The sequence below is a fragment of the Podarcis muralis genome, chromosome 16 (assembly GCF_964188315.1).
Source record: "Podarcis muralis chromosome 16, rPodMur119.hap1.1, whole genome shotgun sequence".
Taxonomy (NCBI): Eukaryota; Metazoa; Chordata; class Lepidosauria; order Squamata; family Lacertidae; genus Podarcis; species Podarcis muralis.
In genome coordinates, this window is record NC_135670.1 from 28,376,810 (window position 1) to 28,395,009 (window position 18,200).

General features: G+C 45.1%; 2 protein-coding genes and 1 long non-coding RNA gene across 8 annotated transcripts in view; 1 reads left to right on the plus strand and 2 right to left on the minus strand.

Moving 5' to 3' along the window:
• SLC25A1 (solute carrier family 25 member 1) overlaps positions 1–2,349 on the minus strand; it is a 51,122-nt gene extending 48,773 nt beyond the window's left edge. The window contains exon 1 of the mRNA XM_028709803.2: positions 1,992–2,349. Within this exon, the coding sequence (XP_028565636.1) occupies positions 1,992–2,106 (115 nt within the window). The 5' untranslated portion in view covers positions 2,107–2,349. The remainder of the gene's footprint in view (positions 1–1,991) is intronic.
• Positions 2,350–2,551: 202 nt separating this feature from the next.
• On the plus strand, positions 2,552–11,211 carry LOC144325915 (uncharacterized). Its single transcript, XR_013391078.1, has 2 exons — positions 2,552–4,780; positions 8,228–11,211. It is a non-coding gene; the product is annotated as an uncharacterized LOC144325915 (long non-coding RNA).
• LOC114587041 (clathrin heavy chain 1-like) overlaps positions 6,301–18,200 on the minus strand; it is a 63,371-nt gene continuing 51,471 nt past the window's right edge. The window contains exons 27-34 of one of the 6 annotated variants that reach the window (XM_077920852.1): positions 17,731–17,862; positions 17,114–17,224; positions 16,325–16,495; positions 15,647–15,868; positions 14,214–14,234; positions 10,132–10,207; positions 9,232–9,264; positions 6,301–7,976 (exon numbers count right to left, since the gene is read on the minus strand). In XM_077920852.1, coding sequence (XP_077776978.1) covers positions 9,239–9,264; positions 10,132–10,207; positions 14,214–14,234; positions 15,647–15,868; positions 16,325–16,495; positions 17,114–17,224; positions 17,731–17,862 — 759 coding nt within the window. In that variant the 3' untranslated portion in view covers positions 6,301–7,976; positions 9,232–9,238. The remainder of the gene's footprint in view (positions 7,977–9,231; positions 9,265–10,131; positions 10,208–14,213; positions 14,235–15,646; positions 15,869–16,324; positions 16,496–17,113; positions 17,225–17,730; positions 17,863–18,200) is intronic. The other 5 variants (XM_077920853.1, XM_028710948.2, XM_028710950.2 and 2 more) reach the window with 5 other exon arrangements.

The following is an 18,200-nucleotide window of genomic DNA, read 5'->3' on the forward strand; positions in this document are numbered from 1 at the left end:
TTTTTGCTTTCTTTCCTTTTTTCAGTTGTATCGATAAAAAATCAAATTTAAAAAGAAACAAACATGGCTTTAGGAACTATTTTTTTAAAACAAAAACTTTTTTTGCTAAGCATCTGTCATTATCCTCAAGCACCAGCACCAACAAATAGTCATTTAAACCACCAATCAGGAAGAAGACCCTCCATAAGCAGTGTTGTTGAGCAGAGACGGAAAAGACAAGTCTTTGGAAGCAGCCAGATTTTTAGGTGTCAAAACCAAAGCACCAGGCATTGCATTAAAAGTCCAGGGAACATTAGGTGCTCTTCATTGGACATGCATCAATATTATTTGCACCTGCAAAACTTTTGGGGCTGTTGCACATACAGTGGTACCTCGGGTTAAGTACTTAATTCATTCCGGAGGTTCGTTCTTAACCTGAAACTGTTCTTAACCTGAAGCACCACTTTAGCTAATGGGGCCTCCCACTGCTGCCATGCCGCCGGAGCACGATTTCTGTTCTCATCCTGAAGTAAAGTTCTTAACCCGAGGCAATATTTCTGGGTTAGCAGAGTCTGTAACCTGAAGCGTATGTAATCCGAGGTACCACTGTACTTCCTTTCCAACCAGCGAATATCCTAGAAGAGGGGTCAACAAACTTTTTCAGCAGGGGACCGGTCCACTGTCCCTCAGACCTGGTGGGGGGCCGAACTATATTTTTTGGGGAGGGGGGAGAACGAATTCCTATGCCCCACAAATAACCCAGAGATGCATTTTAAATAAAAGGACACATTCTACTCATGTAAAAACACACTGATTCCCAGACCGTCCATGGGCCGGATTTAGAAGGCGATTGGGCCGGATCCGGCCCCCAGGGCCTTAGTTTGCCTACCCATGTCCTGGAACTTCCTGGTGAAATCCTATAGCTTTTCACACCACAAATGTTCTAGGGGAGAGTGGGGGGTCCACTCTTTTGCTGTGCCACTCCAGAAACCGACAACATGGTAGCCACAGGGAACAACTTCAGTGGTACCTCGGGTTAAGTACTTAATTCGTTCCGGAGGTCCGTACTTAACCTGAAACTGTTCTTAACCTGAAGCACCACTTTAGCTAACGGGGCCTCCTGCTGCTACTGCGCCCTGGAGCACGATTTCTGTTCTCATCCTGAAGCAAAGTTCTTAACCCGAGGTACTATTTCTGGGTTAGCGGAGTCTGTAACCTGAAGCGTCTGTAACCTGAAGCATATGTAACCCGAGGTACCACTGTACAGTAATAAATTAGAATTAAATCCACTGTTGATGCGCTGTTATGTCATCTAGAACGCTTTGCAGAACGCACCCACAACGGAACACCATTGCAGAAGGGCCCCATTAACTGTTTCCCCAGAAAGGCAGCTACTCCCATAGCTCAAGAGGCAAAGCAAACCCCAGGGACTAGGAACTTGAGCATCCAGCCAACTAGTCAACAACAGAGAGGCTCGCGCGGGGCGCAGCCCATTCCCATCCGCCAATCAGCTCTGAACAGCAGCCGAGAAGGGGCGGGGTCGCGAATGGCTTGTTGCTTCATGTACTACCGGTTGCAAAAAAAGAGAGGAAAGGCGGCGGCTGGAGGGGGGAGATAATAGACGCACAAACACACACACACACACCTCGCAAAGCGGCACCATCTGATCTTTGCAGGATTCTTTCCACCAGCCCAGACTTGCTCTTGCAAAAGAGAACTTTGGGTACAAATCAAGAAGCAGGGATCCCTCCCCAAACGAGGAGCTCTTAACAAAATCCGCTTTTGAAAGAGGGAAGTTTTGAGTTGCAAACTTTTCCCAGAGGTTGGGGCGCAGTTGGGGGGGGGGGGCAAGAGAAGTTCAAGGCGATTTTTTCCCCCCGGCACGTTTAAAAAACAACATTGAATGCAGCAAGCTTTGTGAGCCGATCCACTTTAGAGCAGATCCACTCCCCCCCTCCCGCCGCCCCGTCCAACAAAGTCACAATATAAAAAGGTTTCTCCGGTTTGTTTACCTGCTAAGATGGCTTTGCCCGGATGGGTAAGTTTGGTTTTGCCCGCCGGAGCCGCTGCAGCCAGGCAGCGAGGTCTGGCGAATGGGCTGGCGAAGGGCGTCGAGGATGGAGACATGATGGTTGCAGGATCCGACCCACCGACAGACGGGACAGTTTTGCAAAAGCAGCAGAACTGGCAGGTGAGGGGGGGGGGGCGAGTTGATCCAAGTGGAAAGGAAGCAGGAGCTGGAGGAGATTGCCAGATCGCTGCTGCTGCTGCCGCCGCCGGATCCCCTAGCCAGGGCTTCTTCTATATACTGCCGGGAGCCGATCCGATCCAGCCAGCCAAGGCGGGCGCCGCCGCCCCCTTTTCCCGCGAGCGGAGGTGGGGCAGCCCCTCGCCACGCAGCCAGCGTCACGGGCTCGCCATTGGCTTGAATGGTTGAAGGAGGGACGGGCGGAAAAGAAAAGGGGGTGGAGGAGGAGGAGGCAGCTGTCAGGATTGGGGCAGCCTTGCTTTTGCTTTCCTCGAAGATCGCACAGTGGGAAGGGACCACGCGGGATCTAGCGCAACTCCCCCCCCCCATGCAGGAATTTCCCCCGCAGCGCGGGATTCGAACCCAGGACTCTGCGATTAAGATTCTCACGCTGTGCTGCTGAGTGAGCTACCCAGGGAGTGCTTCTCGGGAGTAGTGGGGTGTCCGGTTTGCTAGGATGTTTGGGGGGTTTTTTAGCAAAGAGAAGCATGGTGTTAGCGGAGGCAGCGTTGCACAGTTCCTGCTTCGGAGCAGCTGCTTGGCTTGCAGAAGGGCCCGGCTTCAATGCGCGACATCTCCAGGGGCTCCCTGTTTGGAAAGCCTGGGGAGCTGCTGCCAGTCCGTGTAGACAACACGGAGCTAGGCAGAGCGGTAGGTCTGACATAGCAACACAGGGAAGGGCCTTATCGCGAAGTCTGCTGCTGCTGCTGGAGCTTTAAGAACCTGCCTACTATTTAAGGTGGCGCTGCGATTTCTGCAGGGTGAGCGGAAACTACGGAGAAAGTTGCATTTGTTTTGGTTTTTAAAAAATCAGACTCGCTTTTATTTATGAATTAAAATTAACACTTCCATTCTCCGGGTGGTCAGACTCATTCCCTGCCTTCCACGTGCGCCCCACCCCGTGCTGGACCCTGTATTTATTAAATGTCCCGCGGCGAAATTCAACCACTGGTTGAGACAGTAAGGCAGAATAAGCTTAGGCACCTTCTTCGGGATGTTTCTCTTTATTCGGGTTTGCCAGTAAAACGTTCTTCAGTAACTTTGCATTGTCAATTTCCCAGAACGCTCAGTTAGCCTTAATGAGTACAGAGTGTTCAGGGAAGTTTTTAAGGTGTGACATTTTAATATATTATTAATCTTTGTTGAAAGCCGCCCAGAGTGGCTGGGGAAACTCAGCCAGATGGGCGGGGTACAAATACTAAATTATTATTTTTTCATTATTATTATTCTGTTCGGCTAATGAAATACCCATCAATTCCACTCCACTCTCTCAGGTTTCCTACTTCTACACTTAAGAAGGGATTCATTTTATAGGGAAGACCCACAGAAGGGATGCAGGTGGCGCTGTGGGTTAAACCACAGAGCCTAGGACCTGCCGATCAGAAAGTTGGCGGTTCGAATCCCCACGACGGGGTGAGCTCCCATTGCTCGGTCCCTGCTCCTGCCAACCTAGCAGTTCGAAAGCACGTCAAAGTGCAAGTAGATAAATAGGTACCACTCCAGCGGGAAGGTAAACGGCGTTTCTGTGCGCTGCTCTGGTTCGCCAGAAGCGGCTTAGTCATGCTGGCCACATGACCCGGAAGCTGTATGCCGGCTCCCTCGGCCAATAAAGCGAGATGAGCGCAGCAATCCCAGAGTCGGCTACGACTCGACCTAATGGTCAGGGGTCCCTTTACCTTTCAGCTCAGTGATAGCGATGGGCTTTCCTGGAATCTCTCATTAGGGTCTGAGGGATAAAGGCTTTCCCCAAAACCTACTAAGATTGCAGAGAGTAAGGGCCGGTCAGGATAGGCAGGTTTGGGCTACATCAGGGAGTTAAGATGCAATCCAACAGGATCTGGAAGGTGCAAGCTTCCATCTCTGGCACCACCTACTGGTGGCCTCCTTGCCTTCTGCTACCAGTACAGTGGTACCTCGGGTTACATGTGCTTCAGGTTACATACGCTTCAGGTTACAGACTCCGCTAACCCAGAAATAGTACCTCGGGTTAAGAACTTTGCTTGGAAGCTCCTGTAGCCAATCAATCAAAAGCCACGGAAGCCCCGTTGGACATTTGGCTTCCAAAATACGTTCAAAAACCGGAACACTCACTCCCGGGTTTGTGGCATTCAGGAGCCAAAACGTCCAAGTTCCAAGGGGTTCAGGATCCAAGGTACTATTGTAATGGGCCGGAGAGACCCTGTTGCTGATGTCACTGCTGGGTGCTGTCTGGTTAGCACTGACCTGTGACAGGCCTCTTCAGCTGCAGTTCATCATTTCTGTATGACCTTTCCTGGTGAGGTGGCCTTGGTCCCATCCCCCTTTAAGAGACAGGAGGAATTTAAAAACATTCCACATTCCTGTTCACCTGATCTGAAAGAAACTGTTCTCAGCCACCTTGAAATTATTATTTTGTGAATATATGAACATTTACAAATGTTTTCAGATATTAATGTTTTTATTTATTTTGGTTTTGCTGCTTTTTCGTTTGCCAGCCTGGGCTCCTTGGGGAGGAAAAGTCAGGACCAAAAGTTTAGTGACAACCAGTATGAAAATCCTACTGTGAGTGGCTATGTACGTACAAGTCTCTTAAAAATAAATAAATCCGTTTTTCACTGGGGGATTTGTGTTTGGGTGTGTGTTTGGGTGTGTGTGTGTGTGTGTGTGTGTGTGTGTGTGTGTGTGTGTGTGTGTGTGTGTTATCTATCATTTCCCTTTAACACTTTTTAGTTCAATTGCTTTTTGCTTATTATAAGCTCCACAAAAATCTTGTGCTAAGGGCCAGCATACACGTCATAAATAAATCAAGTTTCATTAAAGACAAAGCAAAACCCACAACGCCTTTGAACTTAGGAATCCTGTACACAGGACTATTGAATGCCTGCCTGCGGAAAGTTATTTGCCATTTTATTCAGTTTAGCCAGGTTTTAAAAAGGAAGAACAAACCGAGGCGTAATAGGAAGAGGGAAATCACATGTGGCTGGTGAGCCTTTTAACCATACAGAAACTTCAAGCATTCAGCCGAGCTTAGTGTAATGAGCTTTCAAGGAGCTCTTGCTTATTATGGTAGAATAGGACCTCGCAAGAGACCAAGATACTTTCAAGGGCAGCAAATGCCAACTGTTTTTGTGCTGTCCTAGACTCGGCCAGTATCTTTGCCACCACATACAAGGGAATAATATTTGGTAAAGGTAAGGCTTGTCTTTGGACTCCAAACTGCATCAGAATTGAAACCCCTGTGCTTCATGGTTCCCAAATACGAATCAATGGGAAGTTTGGTTTTAACCTTAGGTGACATATTCTCTTTCGTGGGAGCAGGGAGAGCATTAAGAAAGCTACAGTGGGGAAAACAAGCACACTGAACAGTAAAACACATCACTGCAAATTGAAGGCAGTTGCTAGATTTGACAGTAGGGCTGGGTGATATCTGGTTTTCAACATTGTGACGTATCAGCAGCTAAATATCGTTATATGCTGATATATCAGAGTGTCTGGAATGTATCTTGGCTGTGTCACCCAGCGCTACTGAGGAAGCCCCCATACCGCTCAGGCTCACGTGAGCCAGAGGGGCTCCTTCTGCCCCCCAAGCTGAGTGAGCCCCCATACCGTTCTGGCTTGCATGAGCTTCAGGGGCAGGGGGCTTCCTCAAAGGCACAGGCAGGCAGGACGACACAGCCTGAAAAGGTGCCCGCTGAGAATCTTCTCAGGCCGTCCGTCTGCCTGCAGGCAATTTGAGCCGGAGCAATGTACTGCCAGCTCAAATTGTCTGAAACTGGTATCGCGATCCGACGCCATACTGGTTTCAGACAATTTAGCAATATGCCGCCCAGCTCTGACACTCATTGGTTTACTAGCACAGCGTTTGGGGCTTACGCCACTTTCCATGATTGCATAAAAGCCGTTGCACTTCCACAGCTATGGGAGCCAAAGCTCAGCTGACTCCGGTTTTGACTTGGAAACGACCCCTCTGGTTTAGTCCTAAGAACACGGCCAAGGAAAAGAATTGTGGGCATTTACATGGTTCTACAAGCACCTCCTTAGGCTGACACAGCACCTCCCCTCCAGCCCCCTTGTTTCAAACCACACAGTGGACACTAGTTTGATTTATGTTTATAATTGGATTTTCATAATATCCATGATTAGCACAAGAGTCATAGCCATAAATTATACATTATCTAGTTTTAAGTACATAAAATGTTAATGATATATGTCTCTGAAGAGTGGCACAAAGTAGTAACATCCCTGTTGGCATTCTCTATTGGGAAGAAGAAGAAAAGCGAGAGTGCGTTTGGTGGGCAGACCATCTGATCTCACAGAATTCCTGCACAGAGCCAGAAGAGGGGTGGGGTGGATGGGAACTGGAGCTGTTGCCAGCTCAGAAAGGTATCTCCGAATGCCCAGAGGGTTTTACAGCAGGAATTGGGAACTTGGGAGACCTCCAGATGTTGTGGGCTCTCCAGCTCATCTCAGCCAGCATGGTGTGTGGTCAGGGATGATAGGAGCAGCAGCCTACGCCTGCTTTAGAGTTTCAGCTCAAATACAGCCAGCATAGCAGAAGACTCGCTTTCAAGGTGAGACTTGAAGTCACGCAAGGAGGTGCTTCCAAACTCATTTCTTACCATAGCTGTCAACTTTTCCCTTTTATTGCGAGGAATCCTATTCAGAATAAAGGAATTTCCCTTTAAAAAAGGGAAAAGTTGACAGCTATGTTTCTTACCAACACGGTCCTCTCTGCCGCACACATTTACAATACTTATGGCTGCCCAGGCAACACACTCTTTGACATTTTGCTTGTCAAGAAAAAAAAAAAGAAAGTCACATAGCCAAGTTATGTTGTTGAAAATGTGTACCACTTGATGCCAATGAGTATCATGCTATTACGTACTACAGGAAAAGAAAATATGGGGAGTGTCTGCTCTGAGATATGATCCAATTTATTCTCCAAGGAAGGTTTTTTTTAAAAAAAAGAAAAGAAAAACACAAAAAAAAATCCAGAAGGCATAGATGCTTTTTTTTTCTTTTCAACATTCTGTAAACTGTGTCACCTCTCCCCCCTGTCGCCTCCAAATACACTTTTTATTTCCTTTTTTTTTCTGCACAGCGCTACAAACAAATGGGGAGAAGGTGTGTGTTACATACAATTTTCATATATCCCACCAGTTGGAAGGTTCTGCTGCTTCATCTGTTACAGTACTTTTTAACACGTTAACAGCTTGGTGCCAGAGGACGCCCCGGCATGCACGTGGCTAGAGAGAGGACTCTGGAAAGGGGAGAGAGGGAAAAAGCAGCACTAAAACGCCCAAAACCACCACCAGAAATCCTCCTAGCCCCCAGAAGTTATTGCTGGGTTGTTGGTTTTAGTTGGAGCGTTGCCTCCGCTTCAGACAGAGCCTTGAAATGTCGCTAACGGACAACAAGATAAAAGGAGAGGGGGGAGAGCTGCCTTTTGAGGTTGAAATGTAACAGGACATAGCAATAAATAACACAGTGTCCTTTGGGTGTCTCTGAACCAAGGGGTGGGGGGTAGGGGTGGGCTGAAAAGAACATTCAAGCCAACGCAGGGAGTCATCTGTGCCTTCTTGGAGAAAAAGTAAAAAAAAAAAGAGGGACGGGAAGATGATGATCCGAGACGGTTAAAGGTCTCGCAGCGCGAGTTACATATTGAAACCGTAAACTGGTGGCTGGGTGAATCCTGGCGCCGTGTAGCCATAGGGGAAGTTTGCCTGTGGAGGTACTGCGTTTGGGCCTGCCGTTAGCATCAGCTGCTGGCCTGGAAGAAAGACAAGGGGGGGTCCGTTTAAGTCACTTGGAAGGTAAGGCCTTTTGCATACCCCAGCCCACAGAACCCAACAAATCCCAGTTCAAAATGCAGGGGTGTGTTTGTCTGCTTTTAAAAAAGACTGAAACAGAAAAAGCAAAAGGTAGATTTCCAGCTCTAACGTCACACGAAGCTGCCTTATACTATGTTAGACTATTTGCCCATCTTTATTTCTCTGTAAATATATTTTTTATTAAATTTAGATACTGACCTTCACCAGCGGATCACAGCGTGGTTTACAGGATTTAAAAAACAACAACTGTAAATACTGTCTAATCTAATTGGAAGTAGCTCCAAGATCTCAGGTGAGGAGTCTTTCTCCAGAACTGACTCCTAAGCTGGCAAAGTCAAAAGGACTGAACCTGGAGTCTCTCCTGTGTGGTGTTGAGAGGCAGCGCGGTGCAGTTGCTCGGATCCCGGACTATGATTGTGGAAGATGCAGGTTCGAATCCTCCCCCCCCCCCACTCAGACATGAAACTGAGCGACCTGAGAAAACCTCCGCCTCCGATTTACTTTACAAGGATCAGAATGGGGAGGACAGGAAGCTCCTTGGGAGAGGTAACAAATGTAATTGGGGGGTTTTACTCAGAGGAGACCCAGTTAATGAACATGACTTATGTTAGGGCTGGTAATTTCAATAGGCCTACGTTGTTGAATGCCCCCCAATGGTTCTATACTGCTGAGCTAAGGCCCTTCCAGATTTAAAAGAAGGGCAGACATACAAGGGGCAGTTCTCGAAATTCCAGTGTAGCCGCATGTTTGAGCCGCCTGCCCCCTTTTCATGACTGGGAAACAGCCAAGACTTCCTGAGAAATCCTTGAACGAACAGCTCCCATATGATATAAAAATAGCTCAGGGGTTCTGTTTTTTTTATAGTAAATGCCTCCCTGCTCCTTCCCTGCGGTGAAGTAGTGACTGAGCCAGGAATTTGTTTCAATTGTCTGGCACTTATTAGGTCCTGAAAAAACTACATTAAGAGAATCTTTCAAAGCTCAAACAAAAACCCCATACGATATACATTTGTACAGCCGAGAGTTTTAAACACGTTGCAGTTAGATTCTGTTAGTCGTATTTCCCCAGCCTATGCTTATTAATTCTGCCACAGACCAGACACACATTTGTTAAAACTCTACTAAAAAACTACGCATGCCTCATGCATGGGAAAACTGAACTCCCATTGAAAACCATTCCCAGTAGAGAACTGACCTCGTCATCATGAACTTCCTTTAATGGAGGGACCTAGAATGCAATTGTCAATAAAGTCTACCTTTTGCCAAAATAAAGACGTTTTACACATTTCTGGAATAGAAGCACCATTTTCTCCCTTAATGGGATTCTGTTTTTCCAGAAGATTTAATCTCAGAGAGTCTTGCCACCCACAGAAAGGAAGGTTTCCCCCTACCATAGTTCAGACGTACTAAGAACACCCTTGCCCATCTGGAGATCCTGCACTTCTTGAAATGGCAAAACATTTTAACTAGAGAGGGTGTTTTCTACTGGAAAAAAAGGCCGAGAGCCAAATGTAGTGTAATATTCCATATCTATGGGACCTCGTTTGTACACCCGCACACTTTTCTACAACCATGCAATTTCTTCCAAGCTTTCAGGAGCAGGATCTACCTAGTTCAGCCTCCACTCATGGATCATATAAATGAGAAATGATTTTAAAAGCATAGTTGTTCTATCCCAACACTGGTTCATAGTGTGTGTGTGTGTGTGTGTGTGTGTGTGTCTAATAAACCACTTTGAAAAGCATCCAGAATCTGTAAAGGCTGCAATCCTAGAGAGAATTGCTAGGAAGTAAGCCCTCTTTAAGTCAGTTTACTTCGGTAAACAATTTGTGCTGCATGGCTGCTTCCAGGACAGCTAGAGAAAACCTAACATAAACTAGATTTCTTCTTAAACACTGATATCTTGAATTATATTGTGATGACGACATGGCAGTCACTGGCAGCAACAGATTTTTAGTTAGATCCTATGAAGAAATCTCAAGTTCTTCTAGTTCAGCATTAACACACGGAGGGTTTGTTAAGTACAAATACTTGGGATTTCTGGAAACGCTTCTCAGTTGAGGGCCTAACAAAAAGAAAGCAAGTCTTCACCTACCAAATACTATTGGAGTGGGTTCAGTTACTTGTTCCTCTTCTTTCCTTAGGCTTTCAGAAGCATCAAGTTTATCCACCTAAGTTGTAAAGTGAAAGGAAACTCTCATGAAGGAACTTCTTAGCGCCCGAGTTCTGCGACCCCCCTCCCAAGTGTTTCCGTTCCAGCTTTCATTTAAAGATATTTATGTCTCAACGTGTCAGCGGATCTAGCACAACTTCCTACTTTCAGAACTAAGTCCAGTTTCAGCATTTGCTCAACTGCCAGAGATCAGCTCTTTAATAGGATGGCCCGTGGCACAAGCAAAAATGCATGGTCAAGTTCGCAGAACAATTAAGTCGCAGGGAGCTTCGGACTAGATTCACCTTTCGAAACACCCGTTACCTGCAAGAGCCAGTTCCCACATTCCATCAAGCAACAGAACCCAGAGCTAACCCAATGAGCCCGTAACTTATTTCAATGGTCCCTTAGGACAAAATTGGCAGAGCACTGAAAAAATAAAAAATCTGGACAGCTATAGGAAGGTGAAACGTGTTTCTTGTGCTGGGCATGAAGTTCACCAGGGGCAAGCTTAATCCTCACACCAATGGTGTCCCTGAGTGCATGTTGTTATTTCCTCCCACTCATAAGTGAATGGCTATGGCCTAGGACCCTCGTACCTACGGGACCGCCTCTCCTGGTATGCCCCATGGAGGACCTTACGGTCTTCCAACAAAAACATCTTGGAGGTCCCGGGCCACAGAGAGGTTAGGCTAGCTTCAACCAGAGCCAGGGCTTTTTTGGCTGTGGCTCCGATCTGGTGGAACCCTCTGTCATAAGAGACTAGGGCTCTGCGGGACTTGACATCTTTCCACAGGGCCTGCAAGACAGAGCTGTTTCACCAGGCCTTTGGCCAAGGCACAGCCTGACCCTCTCCTTTGGTAATCCTCACAGAACTCTAGCCCAATGGTTCCCATTAATTTGATTTGAACTGATTTTATAATGAATTGATTTTAGAATACTGTATTATTTTGCTGTTGTTAGCCGCTCTGAGCCTGGCTTCGGCTGGGGAGGGCGGGATATAAATAAAATGTTATTATTATATTTATTATTCATTCCTGCTTTTCCCCCCAAAATGTGCTTTACTGGGATAGGGGCAACAGTGTACCACTAGCACTAGGTGACATGGAGGGATAAAGATAGAGAGACATAGGCAGCACACTCAATGCATTGTTAAGCTTCTCCTCTTCCCCAAACCAGCTTTTTCTTTTTTGGAGGGGGCGGGGGAGCAAAGAGCAGCACGGCCCCCTTCTCTGCCTGCATTCTGAACAGAGTTCCCAGTTGGTTGAGGGGAAACGTGATACTTCAAAGGCTTCTTTGGCTTATGCAAACAGGAGCCAAGGCCATACATGACAAGCAAGTCCTCACCCCATGTTGTGTAGATGAGGACCTGGACATCTCTACTTATTGGAAGAAACTGTTCCTTACCTATAGAATCTGATGGGCATTTTACGGACATTGCGGTCTGGTTTTACTATCAACATACAGTTGATAGTACAGTTACCCCAACATACAGTTACCCCAAAGAAGGTAAAGGTAAAGGGACCCCTGACCATTAGGTCCAGTCGTGGCCGACTCTGGGGTTGCTGTGCTCATCTTGCTTTACTGGCCAAGGGAGCCAGTGTACAGCTTCCAGGTCATGTGGCCAGCGTGACTAAGCCACTTCTGGAGAACCAGAGCAGTGCACGAAAACACCGTTTACCTTCCCACCGGAGTGGTACCTATTTATCTACTTGCACTCTGACATGCTTTCGAACTGCTAGGTGGGCAGGAGCAGGGACCGAGCAACGGGAGCTCACCCCATCGCGGGGATTTGAACCACCGACCTTCTGATCGGCAAGTCCATTCAGAGCTGCCAGGCCAATTAGTGGGGTTTCTGCAAATACACTGCAAGCAACATTAACAGCTGCCATTACAATGAGGTTTCACTTTGCTTTGGATTGGAAGGCAAGTTCCTGGAAATTTAAAGTCATACCAGAAGAGTCTGTTTGGGTGCAAGCTGTCAGGTCAGCATGTCTCCTTAATGTACCACTGTAATGTCACCATCATTGCTTAGAGCAGCTGAAATATTGAAGTTTACTCAAGAGGAAGCATTTCCAAGACTGGAAGAGGGTTTGATTTTTGCTAAGCCAGACAGCTGAAGAGCAGTTGCATTCTCTTGGATGAGAGCACAAACTTATTTCTTATGTCTTATCCAGGGACCAGGCTGCTGTTACATTTTTCAATTACAGTTCACTTCTGTAAGCGAGTCTTATGTAAAAGGCAGGGTTGTAATACCAGTCAATTAGGTTCCTGCCACTGTGTGAAGGCCAGAATGTCTTGGGATTCTTGCCGTTTCATGTCTCGGTACACTTGGGCAGCATTCCTTTCAATTTTATTGTATTGCAGAAGTTTTAATAGTGCACTTGAATTTCCCACTTTTGGATGACATTACCCCCCCCCCCCCAAAGGATACTTTTCTCTGGACAGGAACACCGGTACTATTGCTAACATAATGGGTCCCATTAAGAGGAGAAATCTAAGCTTTCTTGGTTGCTGTTATATTCCAACGCTATAAAAATATTCAAGCTAAAAGGGGGGTGGGGAGGAATCTATATCCTGGGTTTAACCCCAACAGCAACACTAACTTTTGCTAAGCTAAATATTCAAGATTACCTCATAAAAGCTGCCAGACACTGTTTACCTACTGGCTTGAAACTGAATAGGATATGTCTAGTTTCCTTAGCTGCTACAGTGGTACCTCGGGTTACATACGGTTCAGGTTACAGACGCTTCAGGTTACACAGTCCGCTAACCCAGAAATGGTACCTCAGGTTAAGAACTTTGCTTCAGGGTGAGAACAGAAATCGTGCTCCGGCAGCGGAAGGCCCCATTAGCTAAAGTGGTGCTTCAGGTTAAGAACTGTTTCAGGTTAAGAACAGACCTCCAGAACGAATTAGGTTCTTAACCAGAGGTACCACTGTACTTAGTTTTTGCATTTGCAGCAACTTTCCTCTTGGAAGCTGCTATTAATGGCTTTATTCTGATCTTGCAAGTATGGCATCTGCCCACCCACTCAACCAATCGACGATGGGTCTGTCAACAGAATAGTAATACCTTCACAGCAGAAGCTGCAGCACTCCTACTGGATGTTAAAGGCTGCTGGCCCAGGAATCTGATCCCAAGTTCTCCTCCTCCCCACACCCAAGAGGTAGTTCTGGGATCTGGGATGCATCTTCCACCTACAGCCTCTTGCATATCCACCTTTGTTATCTCCTGGGATATCGGTTTCTACCCCTACCTTTTTTTTAAGGGTGTTCAAAAGGTTGTTAATAGGAGGCATGTATTTTGGTACAGGGATGCACATCTTGCTGTTAGGTACACATGAGGGGAGTTAAAACAATTATTTACGTTAAAAATGGGGAAATTCGTTCTCCAATTAATTACTACCTCCATGTACTAGATTAGTTCTTATTTTAAAAGCAGTCTTTTCATGCATGCTCTTTCTGGAAGACTGAATTATTTAGTAGACACTTGCCACTTGTAAAATCCAACCAGAGTTCAGCTTGACAAGAGCATGGTAGCGCTCATCAGATCTAAGACTCAGTTATATCCCAAGAGTAAAAAAAGGGATTATTATTAGAACTTCATTTTACACACTTTGCCCCCCCCCCCCCAAGACTAGCTTGTTAGGGCCTTGCTAGGCCACCATGGGAAACCTCAACTACCTTGATATTGCATTAGATTTGGACATTTCAGATGCAAACTTTCCCAAATAATCGGAGGCACTGTAGGCAGATAAGCATCTTAAAGATGAAAATTTGGCTGCCATGCCTAAAACAACTGAATTCTGACCTACTTTGCAGCTAGTGGGCACACAGCAAGCTAGGTCTGGTTGGATTTTTCCCAAGCTACTGTGGAAGAGATATTTACTATGGTATTAGTTACACCAAAGCTAGATTATTCTGCTTTTCAGCAAAAGCTACAGTTAAGACTCCCAAATAGCCTTAGATACGTTTTAGGGACACAAATTTAAAAAGCCAATGTAAAACCAGAGCAACGGTCACCTTATTAAACAGACCATCAACCTGCAAGAAAATTCAGAGGGGAATACTTAAAATCAATAAGCCAGAAAATCAATTTCAAGAAAAAGCAAAGATCACACAAACATGGGCAGGGGAGTTTGCAGGGAGAAACAGGAAAGGAGACCCACACAGAAAAGAAGCATACTCAGCATTTAAACCTATGGGAAGCCAATATCTTACCTAACACAAAAGTGGTAAGTTTATACATAGGAAAGCTTACTTAGCATTACAATACTTAATCCGCAATGCAGTTTCAGAGATGACCTATTAAAAGGGTTGTCTTGCACAAATCCAAAACCTACACTGTACTTGCCATACATCAATAGGCCTGCACATTAAATTAATGAAAGTATCAGTAACTACAATGGGCTGGTGTGGGGAAGGGCAAAGGGATAACCAGATTTTTGCTGCTGCTTTTTTTATCTTGCTTTATTCTAGCAGAAAATTATTATTATTTTAATATCCAGGTGCTTACAAAAAGGATGAGTATGTAAGCAGTCCCTCTGGCCTGAAATACATGGCTATCAGTTACAGACCTCCAAGATCCAGGCAGCTTTCAGCATCTGACCCTGGGGCCTTTTTTACAGGCAGTCAAAAGAATAAAAGGGAAACAGCAGATCCACGCGGCTCACGGAGAGAAGTGTGTGAGCACATTAGTTTCCAAAACACATTATTTCAAGTAGGGAAAAGCATCTAAAAGAAAGTGTTTCAGTCAAGTGAGCTAGTAAAAGTGAAGTAGTCCAAATGTTTAAAAGTGAAAAAGAACAGAGATCAACTTCTTCATGAAAAAAAAACTTAAATCTTAAGGTTTAGAGGCAATGGGAGCAGCCAGGAGAAGTTTTGGCTAGTGTGTCTGGCCATCTGTAGTGGGAGACTAAAATTAAAATAATAAAAAAAGAGTACCCTTTTTTTTGCTCTATAAGACTCACTTTTTCCCTCCTAAAAAGTAAGGGGAAATGTGTGCGCATCTTATGGAGCGAATGCAGGCTGCGCAGCTATCACAGAAGCCAGAACAGCAAGAGGGATTGCTGCTTTCACTGCGCAGCGATCCCTCTTGCTGTTCTGGCTTCTGAGATTTGGAATATTTCTTTTCTTGTTTTCCTCCTCCAAAAACTAGGTTCATCTTGTGGTCTGGTGCGTCTTATAGAGCAAAAAATACGGTAAATCTACTAACTAGGTGTTGGCAAGTTCCAGAAAATGTATGCGAAGAGCTAGTCCTTTTTGTAGTTCCCTTCATTTTTTCAGGCTGGAACTCAGGATTCCTGCAAGTCTCCACCCCACCATTCGCAATATGGCATTTAAAGCAATTCAGTTAACAGAAACGTTTTGCCAGGTCATTTAAAGGCAAAATTTGAAGCATGTCACCCAGGACTCGAGATCAAACCAACAAGCCTTTCTAGAGAAGCCACACTTACTTTGGTCAGGTACTCCCTCATCACCTGGATAAAATAAGGCATCGCAAAGTCCATAATGTTGTGCCTCCATGCCAGCTCAAGGACCACGTCCGGATGCAACAAGTCGTAACATGTGAAGAGAGAAGCTGCGAAACACTCTTTCTTGTCTTCTTCCAGAAACCACTGAAGCAGTTTCTCTGCCAGCTCAGCATCTTTGGATTCTGCGGCATACTGCATAGCATCCTATAGAACACCAACACCATGAAACTTATTTAGAGCCATGAAACAACTACGTCAGACTTCTCATGCATGAAGAGTTTGGATTTGATATCCCACTTTATCACTACCCTAAGGAGTCTCAAAGCGGCTAACATTCTCCTTTCCCTTCCTCCCTCACAACAAACACTCTGTGAGGTGAGTGGGGCTGAGAGACTTCAGAGAAGTGTGACTAGCCCAAGGTCACCCAGCAGCTGCAGGTGGAGGAGCAGGGAAGCGAACCTGGTTCCCCAGATTACGAGTCTACCGCTCTTAACCACTACACCACATTGGCTCTCTCTAGCAGGATGCATAGGCGCAAAAACAGGTGTAGGACTGCTTCATCTTCTGCAGGCTTTTACAATAAAAAAATTGTTTAAAATTCCATCACACATGCTCCCAGTACATACAAGGAGGAACTAACAACGCTAAACAAAAACAGACCTTATATAAGCGATCTTTCTTGCAGAGCTCCACACTCTGCTTCCATCTGTTATTGCCTTTGTACAGGTAAGCGGCAATGCGTCTGAATTCAATCAACTCATGTTTCTCTAGACGCTGAGCCAGTGTAATGTTATCGAAGTTGTCGTAGGCATCAATGGATGCTCGCAAGCCCTATTGGAATGGGGAGAAAGTTATAGTCAGGCACATGGAGGAGCGAGTTAAATTGCTACAAGCGATGCTAAGCCTACAGTGCTGTATCACGGAGGTGACTGGAAGTTTTTGTCGAAGCTTCTGAACACAGCAAAACACAAAGGATATTCTCCCATGGGCTTTAAGTAGCGGGCTACAAAATTACATCAGAAACTACTCTGCAAGTACTTAAAACCAATGGCCTCAGATCTGTTTAATGCAGTGATGGGGAACATTTTTCAGCCAAAGGGCCTTCTGGGCAAATTGGGGGTGTGTGTTAATTTATTTATTTGCTTATTTATTTAATTTATATACTGCCCTTCATTCTGAAGATCTCAGGGCAGTTCACGAGATAAAAAATACAGGGTAAAAGCACAAAATAGTTACAACAAAAATTAATAATAACCCCCCCTCCCACAAACACATTTAAAAGGCCATTGAATATTAATTAATCAACCAAAGGCCTGGCTGAAGAGGAATGTATGGAGCTGATACAAAGGTTAAGCATTTTAAAGTAATGAATTATGCAGTCATTTTGCATACATACCATGATTATGCTTCTATAGAAAAATGCCATAATCGCCGTTCCCAGAAACTCACCTGGTAGTCTTCCTCCTCCGTCAGAAGATTGTTCAGTGCTTCATTGACTCCTTTATTATTATGATTCTGGACTGAGCGCAAGTAAGGTTTCACTAGAGGCAGCTGATTAACCTAGGGGCAATGCAATTGTTTAGGAAAAGAGCGGTTCTTGCTGAAGGGCCTCCCACAAAGTACATCTCTAAGGTAATAAGGCCCACCTAATTAAGTCACATTAAACCCTAGAAACTAGTCATCTCCCAAAACAAAACCTTATTGGAACAAATGGTATATCCACAATTTAAGACCTTAAGTCATTTTATTTTTATTTTTTTATATGTGTTTTTTAAATTGGTTTTCACATATTACTTACAATACAGATGTACCAAAGCCAACATCATTTCCTCTCTATGCCCCCATACATTTACATTTCTACCTTAAGTCATTTTATACAAATTTATGTGTGCAACAGGAAGATTTGGAAACAGGGGAAAAAGTTAGTCTAAGGAAACTGAGCCAGATGAGCAGGGTATAAATAATAAATTATTATTATTATGTCTTGGCATGATAAGAGATGAAACCCCTTTTGCCTTGAATGTACCATTTGAGCCCATTTTAAATTTGTGCCTCCTCTAACTCACCTTGGAGAAGAAGCTGACCGTCCTGGTGTGATCCAGCCTTGGAGATAATACCAGGAGGAGATCATTGATCAGCAGTGGTTTATAATCCAAGTAAAACTGCAGCGCTTTGTAATATAGCTCCACATTGGCCACCTAGAGAAGAAATTCAAGCTGTGAGGTAATTGGCTGCCCCTGAGAGTGATTTAACAAACAGCATTTAGTTAACTATGACCCTCTTATTTGGTGCTCAAGAGTCTTTAACAGCTCTGCACAGCAGTATAAAAAGTTAGAGCAAATAAAGAAATAAATCTGCAAGCTTTATCATGCTGCCATCCTTAGAAAATGAATCACAGTTGCTAACTTAAGTGTACCTAAGAAGTGATGCATGTCTGATGCCCTGTTGGGCTGGATAAAGTGAAGAGTTTGGATTTGATATCCCGCTTTATCACTACCAGAAGAAGTCTCAAAGCAGAAAACATTCTCCTTTCCCT